Source organism: Larus michahellis, chromosome 12 (assembly GCF_964199755.1).
Source record: "Larus michahellis chromosome 12, bLarMic1.1, whole genome shotgun sequence".
In the NCBI taxonomy this organism is placed as follows: Eukaryota; Metazoa; Chordata; class Aves; order Charadriiformes; family Laridae; genus Larus; species Larus michahellis.
The window spans coordinates 4000163-4012429 of NC_133907.1; the positions used below are offsets into that span (position 1 = coordinate 4000163).

At 50.8% G+C, this 12267-nt stretch overlaps 1 protein-coding gene across 8 annotated transcripts in view; it reads right to left on the bottom strand.

Annotated features, from left to right (window-relative positions):
* Positions 1-637: 637 nt before the first annotated feature.
* PCMTD2 (protein-L-isoaspartate (D-aspartate) O-methyltransferase domain containing 2) overlaps positions 638-12267 on the bottom strand; it is a 63187-nt gene continuing 51557 nt past the window's right edge. For 3 of the 8 annotated variants that reach the window (XM_074605535.1, XM_074605533.1, XM_074605532.1), the window contains 8 exons: positions 10338-10446; positions 9407-9564; positions 6627-8130; positions 6022-6156; positions 5170-5378; positions 4397-4511; positions 3940-4033; positions 638-3606 (listed from right to left, as the gene is read on the bottom strand). In XM_074605535.1, coding sequence (XP_074461636.1) covers positions 3511-3606; positions 3940-4033; positions 4397-4511; positions 5170-5378; positions 6022-6156; positions 6627-8130; positions 9407-9564; positions 10338-10446 — 2420 coding nt within the window. In that variant the 3' untranslated portion in view covers positions 638-3510. Of the gene's footprint in view, positions 3672-3939; positions 4034-4396; positions 4512-5169; positions 5379-6021; positions 6157-6626; positions 8131-9406; positions 9565-10337; positions 10447-12267 lie in introns of all 8 variants that reach the window. The other 5 variants (XR_012589674.1, XR_012589673.1, XM_074605530.1 and 2 more) reach the window with 5 other exon arrangements.

Below are 12267 nucleotides of genomic sequence, written 5' to 3' on the forward strand. Positions count from 1 at the left end.
GTAATCCTCCCAACATCTCGCCCCACCAGCCCAGCGCGCTGCCTTGCTCTTGCTCTGCCTGGCACGCGGGGATGTGTAATTTCTCTGGATGTTTTTCCGAATTCCACACAGGGAGGGGAGGAGAGGACGGAACGCAGAAGGGTCTGCAACCCGTGGGGAAGGGACATCCCCCTCTGCTGTCCTTCTGCCGTGCTTCTGGCACGTCTGCACCTCCCGTCACGCTCCATCAGGAGGAAAATGGGCTGCTCGGTTATGCATTTGGAGATTATCTGATTAGATCGAGCACCCAACGTTTATGCCTTACTGTTTTGAATGGGGCCTTGGTAAACTTGTGGTTTGCAGAAGGAGACTGGAGAGGGATTTACCTTTATTGACCTTCGCCAGATTAGATTCTCTAGTGGTACAAGCGATAGACAAGTGCAGCTGATTTGTAACACGCAAGGCTTGGGATCTTGATTTGCACCTAAATGAAAGAGTACTTCAAAATGACAAACACCCCTGAGGACTAAATACTGCCTCTGAGCTGAACTTCCCAGACATGCATAACACACACTCATCCCTGCAAACCCGTGTCTGCACAGGACACGCACACACAGCTCCGGGTCCCACGCCAGGAAACAGCTGATAAATCACAACCTTTTTCTAGTATCTTTTTTTTTATTTTATTTTATTTTATTTTCCTATTAAGTTCCAGGAGCATCCCTGCTGCTTTGAATCCCTTTGGTACTATAAAACACCTAAAAATTTAAAAAAAAAAAAAAAAAAAAAGAAGAAGAGAAAAAGCACATTTATAAAAGTTTCTGGTCCTTGCAGCGTGGGAAGGAAGGTGGGAGGACGCAGGAAAAGTGAGAAAGAGAAGGAAGGCACAGATATCTGGTGGATCAAGTATTTTCTCATTAGTCCCTGTCACCAGCTTAACAAGGATGTGTTAAAAACCAATCCGTCCACAGATTTGGGGCTGTGGTGGATGCACAGGGACTTTAGTTCTAGCACCACTAAAAAGCACCTTCAACGAGCACCAAAACCAGGAGAGGTGTTGGGTAGAGCCGGTTACATAGTCCTGGTTTGGTTGCAGAGCACCTGGGAGCAATAAACACAAACAGCACTTTGCATTCACCCCTGTGTCTAATACTGCACATCGTGTTCTCCCGGACTAATTGACAGAAACCAGCAGCTCCCCTCCACTAACGAGAGCGCCCATTACGGCTAATGATTTGAGGTTCTGTTCCAGGTCCTGTTACGTTTACAGTCAAAAGACATCTTACGGCAAAGAGACTTTTGGGGCGGGGGGGAAAAAAAAAAGGAAGAGAAACATAAATCAAATTAATCCCCCAAAGGGGTAGAAAGTTGGAGAATGTCGAGGAAAATGTTTTTTTGAGCACTGGGCACGTAACGGCAGGTCACTCGCAGGGTCACGTAACCGAGGATGCGCCACCGGTCACCCAACGCCCGGCAAAGCACAGCGGCCGATCTGGGCACGGCCGTGTCTGGCATCCCGTCCCCAAGCGCCCAAACAGCCGGGAGACTCCCCCGAGCCGTGGGTTCACCTCGGCGCTGCTGCCAGGGAGGGCCAGCCCAGCCCAAACGCTGCTTGCCGGGGCCCTGAGGGTCCTCTTCCTCTTCCTGTTGGCCTGAGAAGATGGCTGGGAGGTTGTTTTGGGTTTCATATTTATTTATTATATTTTTTTTTTTTTTTCAGATTTCTCCAGATGCTTCCTGGTACCACAGGGCATTTGAGAAAGGCTTTGCCTCTGAACGCGTTGTTTCAGTTGGGTGCCCGTGGGACATTTCGGACAAGGGGTGGTGGACGGTGACAGCACTGTGTGGGAAGAGGAGCAGAGCAGAACAGTGGCACTAAAGCAGCTTCAGTTGTTCTCCATTTCCTGGGGACCAAGGAAGAAAGCGGCATCTCGGCAGAGTGCTGGGTCTCTCCCCATCCCTAGAGGTGAATGGTCCAGGGGCTGAGGGGCTCATGGACCGTCAGTGCAGAGGGTTCAATACAGGCAGAAGTAGGGTCGTCCTGGGACAGGCAGCGGTACAGGAGGTGTGAGAGGAGGCAGAGCATCGTGGGGTCTGGTGGCCGCTGTTTCCGTGGGAGTGGGTTGGGACTGGCTGGTGGAGAGCGGGAGCGCAGGTCACAGGGCACCTGAAACGGCACAGGAAAGCGGAAAATCTCTACGGGAGGGAGCCGGCGGCAGAACGAGCTGTTTGAACAGTGCCTGGCAGGTCTGGGGCATGCAGGACTCCAGCACCAAAACAGCAACAGCCCTTTAAAAACACAGAAATACTTTTCAGGCACCCTGTAAAGCCCGCAGCGCTCTGCAGGGATCTGCAAATGACGACGAGGAAAAGCCAACTCGTGCGTCACACTGCGATTTACGTCAAATTTCTAAAGGGGAATCACTGTTCAACTGGAAAATCTATACGGACCAACACACCAGATCAGAGGAAAACAGCGTGGCCAGCCTACAGGCTTCCCCTTCTGCTTTCTGCTGAGATTATCAGCACAGACCAGCCTTTGCTTGCCCTCTCCTGTAATCTAACTGCCAGAGGATGCTCCTTCTAGTACAGACTGCCTGGCAGAGCAACGCTTCTGCATAACTCTTCTGCTCCGGTCCCTGCAGTAATCATCTGCAACACGTAAAACCCATCAAACACCTCCTCCAGACTGGCAGGTGCCAGCGCGTTGTTCATCCTCTCTTTCAAGGCTGCAGGGATCTCCACGGAAAGCGGGCTAAGGAAGCTCAGCCCGTGCTCTCCGTGCCCCTAAACACAGGGCACTGCAGGTCTGGCAGCTTTCTGCCACAGCTCCTGCCACCGCCGAGCAGCAGCGGCAGTCCCCAGGTGCTGACAGTGACTTTAAATGTGCTCTTGAACATCCTCAACTGCCTCGTCTGGAGCCGAGCAAACAGAGGACCGGTGCTTTCAGAGAGGTGCACGGTGACTCAGTTATTGAGGGGGAAATCTCTGTCAATATGTAGGCAAATGACGGATTGCTCCATCTGCCCAGATGCCCTTGTTACCCTGAGGAGGAACCAGTCCATCTACTCCATCACTGCGCTCTGTGATATCTCTCCCCACAAAGGTCCTTTGCAGGCTGTTGGATTTGGGCTTGGGACATTAAGTGTTGCTAGAAGAAACCTACCCAGAGTCCCAGGAGAACAGGCCTGAGAGACCTCGCCCAGTCCACCTAGTCCATCCTATACTTATGTCTTTCCCCATCTTTGCCGAACCTGTTCTTGAAAGACCTCCAGGAATGGATACGCCACAACGTCCCCAGACAACCCATTCCAGTGAGTCACTAATCATTACTGGTAGGAATGAGTGTCTAACCTGCTGCATTTAAGCCTATTACCTCTTGTCCCATTCATCACCGGATTGCTCCATTCCTTCCTGCAACAGTCTCTCTGCTCAGGTGTCCCACCGCAGGCTCGGCAGCACGACGCTGATCCACCTCTTGGACCCCAGCCCAGAACAAGCACACTGACCTTATATGAACAGGCAACACGGTCATCTTTTTCTCCATTTGTCTCCAGTCTTCTTCCCCTGCCCGTGCGCGCTGGTGTTCCTGTGGTGCCACCTCAGCTGGCTCTCTAGTGTATTCACCTGGTGGGGACGAGAAAGCAGCAGCACTAAGAAGAGTCCGCACTGTTGCACAGATAATCTCTAACCTGTCCCAAATACAAGAAGAAAACACCAGCTCAAGTTACCTTCACTGAGGCTCAAAGTTGCATTTTACCCTCCAGTTGTAGAGGTCTGAGCTCACAGAGCTCACCTTCATCTCTCCCCTCCCTACTCTACCTCTTCTCTACCTGCCGCTAGTTCCCTCCGCTCAGATGGTTGTTCTTGGCTCTGGAGGGCACAGAAGTCGCAGAGGCTGCCCGTAGCGAACAGCTAAATCCTGCTCCTGGGGTGACTCCATGGAAGACAAAGTTTTACCTGTTTCCGTAGGGAAGCAACTGTCTTCTCCAGTTCCGCCACAAGGGACTCGAGATTCTCTCTGGAGGAAGGGCTTGAAGAAGGCGCCTCATTTCTGGGGCGAGGGATAAGAAGTGAAAGGGATTATGCAAACGGCAGCTCGCTGCATGAAAGAATCATTTTGCCTTCTCCAGTATCAGCCTCCAAGTGAGCATCAAACAGAAGGCCCCAACACCCAGATTCACCTGCCAAGAGATGCCAACTGAACAGCCACCCAGCCTAGATATTTAAATACCAGAGTCGGGCTCTGCACTAAAGTGTTGGAGGACTTTGACTGAGCTCAGCATCTACCTACTGAAACACTCCTGACCTCCAGACCTCTGCAGAATGCCCATTTCAAAGGCCTGAATGGACTGAGTTACTAAAAACTTCTCTTATGCTTCATCAAATGGAAGTAAAAGAAGCGGAGATACTACACCTGGGGAAGGCAGGCTTATGCTTGGCAGGGTTTTCTTCTGGGTAGCTGAAGCCAGGAGACCTTTTGCTTCGGAACCGCTGAGAAAGAGCCCCGAATTGCCCACGCGTCTGGCAGTCTTGGGAAGGAAGGGAAAGTCTGCAGTGATCACTCGTGTTTAAAGCAGAAGCGTGTGGATTGAAGGCAGGGCAAGGCAGCGCTGCCCTCCTTCACCACCCACCCTTGACACATCTCACGCCGGAGGGGAGGAGGCAACAAAGGTGTGTAACAGGGCATGCCTCACGCATGGATTCCCATGTCTCAGCTGGACATCTGTAGCCAGAATATAGCACAAAGGGACAATCTATGGTTTAACAGCAGAGTTTTAGACTCCAGACTGAATCTGTGAAGTGACACGTGGTGGGGATCACCATGCCTACGTCCTGCTGCAGTCTCAACAGCACAAGCTATTGGCTGCTGCCAGAGACAGACGCCCTCAGCCAGGTGGACCTTTGCACAGACTCAATGAAGCTAACAGGCTTCTTCGAGAGGTGGCTGATGCCCTGTGCCTGTCAGTGTTTAAGAGCTGTATGGACAATGCCTTTAAAAATTTGCTTTAACTTTTGGTCAGCCCTGGAGCGGTCGGGCAGTTGGACTCCTGCACGCATCCCTTTGCTGGTTCTCATGGTGTACCATGAAACCAGCTCCTGGTATTTCCTATAAGCTGGTGGCATGTGATGGATGCCACCCAGAGCCATCCCCACGTCAGTCGGTGGTGGAGCAGCCTCCTTCCTTACCCTCACAACAGTCCTGCCACAATCGGAGGTCCACCGCGGGAATCTCTTCACAGCCGACCATGCCCTGTGGGTACGATGCCACCCGGAAGACATCTCTCTGGAGCTGCTGGATGTGGTCACTGTTGTCACAGATGACACGAGCAAGGGATGTCTGTCGGATCTGAGTCAGCTGCGCCGGCGTGAAGACTCCGGGATTCTCATACCAAAATCTGCAGTGGGTTGTAATCACAGCGTGACTCAGGAGTAGGAGAGGAGGACGGGGAGTGAAGCTGGGAGGAGGAGAAGAGTTCCCCTACGTCTGTGTGGCAGCACCCACACCCCTCAAAAGGAGCTTTTATTCTGGTGTCAGGCAAACACAGACTGCCCTTTTCCAAACCCATGAATCCCCATGAGCTGCTGGCCGGAGCTGCAAGGTGCCACCACCTGAAGGTAGAGGCCCTGGCAGGGGAATCCCGGGGCTCGCACAGCTCTGCTGTAGCAGGTTGGGACACGGGTGATCAATGTTCCTGCCCCAAGCACATCAACAGGCAAAGACGTGTCTTATTCACACAAGCAGCAAATAGGAATTAGAAGGAAGGTCCTGCAGACAATTTCTAGCATTTTCGGGAGACATTGGGCACATCCTCAATGGCGCCCGGAGTCCTGCAGTGAAGTGAGAATCATTAAATCAGGAAAAGACACATTGACGGCAACTGTGGCAAGTCCTTCTGCCAATGCGCTGGGCAGAGGAGACCCTTCCTCATATCGTAAGACAAGAAATAATAAAAAATTACAGGTTTTCTTTCTCCCAGTAGGGAGCAAATCCCCCCAATCAGAATACTAAAGACGTTGGGTTGACTCCAATGATAATACCTATCTCCATCCCTCAGCCTTCTGAACTGCGTGGTTAACAGGCACATCAGTGTTGGTCCAACTCTGGTACCAGGAACAAGATCCTCCACCATCAGTGCTGGAAACAGGTCAATGTTTTTAGTAGTTCCATATAAACTGCAGGATAGAAGATAATAATAAAAAAAAAAACAACTTAAAAGACTACCGAAGAGAGGAGATAAAATAAGTCTGATAACATCATAGGAATTTGTATGGAAGGAACTCATCTGGACAATATTTATAATGGTCTTATCTAAAAGACAATGGGATAAAGGCCTGCCTTGGAAAGAGGCAGCCAGTGCAGATAGGATGCTGTTCAGTCTCACTGGAAAATAGCTCCAAGGCTCAATCTGCTCCCAAACTACACCACAGCGGTGCCTGATGACATTCCACTCAGAACCAGACTGATCACTTGGAGAGACCTCATTTGTCTTACCCCGTTCTTAAACCACAGCTATTACCCTTTCTTAACATCTGTGGGTAGCAATATCTGGGAAGGTTATTTGATGGGTGTCCCGGGAGGAGCAGAAACTTCTCACTGACTGATCTCCAGTCATTTTGATGCTTCCAAGTCCAAGCTACAGTACCTCCTGAGCTTTTCCCTGATCTCCAAGTTCTTTATCTCATTTCTGAGGTCCTCAAACTCCTGTGCAGACGAGAGGTTGCAGAAGACCCTGAAGTCATTGTAAGGTGGGATGCCATGGTCTCGCCCTCTCTGGATGTTGATAGCGGCCAAGTCCAACGAGACAGAGTGTGCCATGGAGAAGAGTTTCTCTGTCAGCTCCATGTTGAGGAGTTCAGAGGGGATCCGCATTTTCCCAGGAACCCCAAACAGCCCACGGAGGAGGGGGTCGATCCCACCCTCCTGTGTGATCCTGAAAGGGGAGAAGAAGGCTTTGTGCAGGGGGATGTGGCCTTGGCGGATGGGCTGGAAGGTTTCATTCAGCCGATACAGGATGGGGTTGATCAAGGTGTGCCCAAAGCGGAAGGCAGCAGTGGCAAAGGCGTTGAGAATCCCCGCATTGATGTTGGGGTTGTAGCCTTTGTACTCACCCAGCATCTTCATCCCAGCTTCCCCAAGGACCTTGGGGAGCCACTGGGCATAGGTGATGTGCTGCATCTGGGCACCCACAATCTTCCGTGCCTCATGATACAGGAGGTCTCCATCCCAGTGGGGATTGAGGGCCGACAGCTCCGTGGCAATGCGGTTGTGCTCCCTGAACCAAAGCGTGTGCATGGCTGTGAGACCCAGCTGCTCGTTGGCACGGTGGTCTCCTGCCAGGAAGCACGGCACGGGGCTCTCGTTCTCATCTCTCATGCACTCAGTGGGTGGCCCTACAGCAAAGGGAAGGAGATGCTTCCCCGAGCTCGGCACAACTTGCCCTTGCTTCAGCAGCCCGTTTTGGCTGCTCAGATCCCGCAGCTCCTGCGACTCCTGCTCTGTGCTGCCGTAAACATTGGAGGCATCGATGTAAGATGTCAAGTGGTTGATCTGCTCCCTGGCATATACGGAGTTCATCAGCAGGGAGGTCATCCCGCTGCCGCACACGGGACTCGAGCGGACAAAGAACATGCAGCGCCCATTCCTCACGCGGGGGTCGTTAGCAGGGACCATGACGGAGAAGCAAGGCGGGTCGTTGCTGCACACCTGGCTGCAGGGTGCTCCATCTGAGAAGCGGGACATGCTAATGGCTGCCACCGTCTGGTCCATGTCGTGGTCCAGAAACTGGCCCCACTGCATGAGCATGTGCGTGAATTGGTCATCGGGGGTGATGGTCTCAGTCCCGACCATGGCGGTGGAGACGAGGCGGGGTAGAGGAAGGGGCAGGTCCCTGGCATCTTCTGCCAAGGAAAATCCCCGGGGGAGGTTAAATCCATTCTGGTAGGCGGGTTTGAGGAGCCTCTGGAAGGCTGTGAGAGACGCACCCCACATCGGGTGCTGGAGGTTGTTGCAAGACCCATCGTGGGTCCTGTACTTCTTGTGGAAGCAGATATCGGAGCAGTTCGGCGTGCGGCGGTGGGCAGAGCAGCCCGACAGGTTGGCAATCATGTTCAGGTAGTGAGGGGACACCAAGTCGTTGTAGCGATAGCCTGCCAAGGAAAAGGCAAAGCACCAGGTCAGACCACGGCCGCTGTAGTCACCCGGTTCCTACCACCCCGTTCAGGGCTCTGTGTGAAACCCGCTGCCGGGACTGTCAGGGTGGACAAGGGAAGGCCAGGTGCCTGATTGTGGTGTTGCTATGGAATTTATGGAATAAATGACGCATGGCATCGCCAACAGGCCCACAGAGAAGAAAAGAAGGGGAAAAGAGTTTAGTACAAACTGCACAGAGGTGGAAACCAGAAATGTTGTGACTTGCAGACCAAACTGTGGGGATGGTCTTGATCTGTTGGTCTCTTGGTCTCGGGTTTATTTTACATCTGGGTTATTACTGCCGCCTCGAGCACCATTGACCATCCAAACCCTACGTGACGAGCAGCAGGGAAACCGTGGGTGACTGCCAGGGCGACACGCCATGCGAAAGCGCTGAATAATGCCGCACTGTGCAGATGCTGACAGAGCAACGAGGAGGAGAGGCTGGCCGTCCGACCAGCCCAGGCGAGGCCGGCAGCCCGGAGAGAGACTCCTCGCAGCCTGGAATACATCCAGGCAGGCAAAAATATTCACGGGCCCCAAATGTACATGCCTGCTACACGATGACTCACACGTATAGGTGGAAACACGGAGTGCACAGGAATGTCTGTCGTATATAAAGGAAATCTCAGCTAGCAAGCTTTGGAGTCCAGCTGCTGGATGCTTGGCCCTCACTAGGTGGTTTTGGTGTTGCATTGCTTTGTTGCTTGCTATCCTGCCTCGATAAAAGGAAGCTGAGTGCCTGGAACCCATGTGAGTTTGTAGCTAAGAGGTCAAAGTAGCACAAAGACAGAGGAGAAAGTCAGGAGTGATATTCCCTTTCCCCTGTTACAGCACCCAAATACTCCAGAGTTTTCAGTATTATTCCCATTGCCAGTTGGAGGGCAGGAAGCATCCCTGACCACGATGCTGAGGGACTGAACCCCAGATCCACAAAGGTACCCCTTTGTGAGTTAGATGGTTAAATATTTTTAAAGATTAGGGCTTTCACAGCCAGTCAAGTAATCTTTAGCAAAACGGGGAACCGAACCACTTTGCTGAGTACCGCGTAACCTCTGGCCCAGCCCTCAGGCTGGTATGAAACCCATGAGACGGAAGAGAGCATTGCAACCCAGACAGCACGTTTCTAGACATACCCCAAACTGCGCTTTTTAAACTTCCTGGATATTTACACATGGTGTTTTAATTTGATCCTACGCACAAAGTTAAGAAGGGGAATGGAATCTCTCCTACCTGTGACATTCATATCCACGATCAGACCCTGTTGCACGTGTTCCTGAATCAGCTGCAAGGTCCTTTCAAAGATCTCACCCGCCCTGGCTGTTTCAAGGGTGTAGGGGTCCCGGGGGTAACGGAAAAGGGCCAGCAAGTCATTGGGCGTCTTGGGGCGTCTGTTTCAAGGAGTTAGAAGTGATGCGGGAACGTTAACATAAATCGACTCTGTTCAGGGCAACGAGACTCTACAGGCAGCGAGAGCCAGGCTCTGAGCCTGGGCTGGTCCTCGACCCCCAAAACCAGAGCATAAGACCAACGGGGCTTGCCGGCATATCGCAGATGGTTAAAGAAAGGGTATTCTTCCTCAGGAAAACACACGTATTTAATTTCCTCAGCCTCTCTGTTTTCTTCTGCTATAGTAATTTATTTTTCACTTTTCAACAGCTGAAACCCAGAGGTTTTAGGCTTAATACAAACTGTCTTCCTTTTCAATAAAAACATATATTGGGGTGGAAGAGGGGGGAATTACCATTCACTCGGGAAGTCATTTTTCATCGAGGAAATGATTAGAATTATTATATTATTATTTCTGTTCACCCTACACAAAGTCAGTTGCATTTATAAAACGACTACGCTGATTGTTTTCTTTTCTATGCGCTGTCTCTGGAGCCAGCTCCAGCTGACAAAACGTACATTGCAGATACAAGTGACATAAGAGGCGATATCTGTGTATCGGATTTCTCCAGAATCCCAAATGCCTGTTATGAAGCTCTATCACACCCTCACATCTACGTGGTGCAGCTTCAACCTCCGATACCCCAAACAATACTGTAGCTTTCATTTGCGGATTGTCAACGATAAAATGAGACATGAGAAAGCTTCGTTGTCTCTTTTTTTTTTAATCCCTTTTCTGCTTCAAGTCTCAGGTCACAGCGTTTCACGCACTTACTTGCTAAACAGCTCGGTGCGCGTTGAATTGATGGCGTGGTCCACGCTGCTGATGGCTTCCCGTATCGACGTGGCTACAAACGTGTCACCGCTCCGACCCACATCCGTGGCTTTCCAAAGCAGAAAGAAAGAACAAAAAAATTATAAATTTACTTTGATATTAATTTGCCTTCCAAGCTCAAAAGCATCTGTGTACAAGCCTACGAATAACTCCACGGCAGGTCAAACTCCGTTTCCATTTGCAACATAAACATCAGTGATTTATTTTATTTTTTTTTTAAATAGATATTCTGAAGAAGAAATCAGCTGCCTGAAAAAGAAGGTGACGTTTTCCGGAGATGGCTATGGCATACATATTCAGAGTTTGCTCCTGTACAGCTTTGCAAATAAATGCCTGCTTTGGTTGGTGGTTAAACTGGAAAAAGAAGATGTAAAAAATCACAGCGGGTTAACCCAAAACAATGTATTTCCTTCCCACGAAAGAAACTTTGAAAATTCATGACATTGATTTGAACTTATTGCTCATACAATAATTTTCCATTTGTGGAACACTTCTAATTCAGTTCAACTTTAGCATTAGCACATCAGATACATCGTTTTAAAACAAAAAAGAAAGCTTCTGTTTGAATATCTTCAGAAGGAAACACACAAATTCTTAAAAATTGCTACAGAATGCATTTTTTAAGCCAGGGCCTTTGTCCCAGCTGAACAAACCAGCTCCCGTATGGCTACCGGCGTTTGCAATAGCCAGCTGGAAAATGAGCTACCAATCAAGAATAAATCACAGAAATTACCTTAGGAATAATTTCAAACAACGAAGACATTTCAATTATTCTCAGCTCCTCGCATACAATTCCTGTACAAAAAAATGACTCTAAATTCACCTAACAAGCTACTCACTATTCACGCTGGTTATTCCTGCGTGCTTGAGGAATAGCCCTCCACTTAAATTTTTAACCTTATTGCTTGCCTTTGATTTTTTTCCTGTGTCGGTTCGTCCTTACCCTTTAAGAAGGACAATTTCCACTCTCGACCTCTGGTTTGAGTAGAAGAGGAGCGCTACGCCTCTGCATTCATCACAGCTCCCCTAACGCACGGAGCGGTAGCTTGAAATCGAGCGACTCATTTCCCACCCCCAAGGGACCCAGCGAACATTTAAAACCCCGTATTTGCAGCGACAACGTTGTTCTCCTCCTCCCTCCCCCGGCGTGCGAGGGTACAGTTAGACGGTGACTTGTGAGCGTGTTGGCACATCTTAATAAGTTTCTCCCTCCCAGCAGAGGCAGTAACTACACGCATGCCGACAGCTTGGCGTGCAGGAGGTGGTTTAAGACACCACCTTTGGCTTTACAGGGAGAAACTCAAGAAGAACGTGGCCAGCAGGTGGAGGGAGGTCATCCTCCCCCTCTGCCCTGCCCTGGGGAGGCCACATCTGGAGCACTGGGCCCAGCTCTGGGCTCCCCAGTTCCAGAAGGACAGGGAACTGCTGGAGAAGGGACAGCAAAGGGCTGCCAAGATGGTGAGGGGACTGGAACACCTCTCTTATGAAGAAAGGCTGAGGGATTTGGGTCTCTTCAATCTGGAAAAAAGACGGCTGAGGAGGGATCTTATCAACACTTAAAAATACTGAAAGGGGGGGTGTCAGGAGGATGGGGCCAGGCTCTTCTCAGTGGTGCCCGGCGACAGGACAAGAGGTAACGGGCACAAACTTGACCATGGGAAGTTCCATCCCAACACGAGGAGGAACTTCTTTGCTGTGAGGGTGGCAGAGCCCTGGCACAGGCTGCCCCGAGAGGTGGTGGAGTCTCCGTCTCTGGAGACATCCCAACCCCGCCTGGACGCGTTCCTGTGCCACCTGCTCTGGGTGACCCTGCTCTGGCAGGGGGTTGGAGGAGATGATCTCCAGAGGTCCCTTCCGACCCTGTGATTCT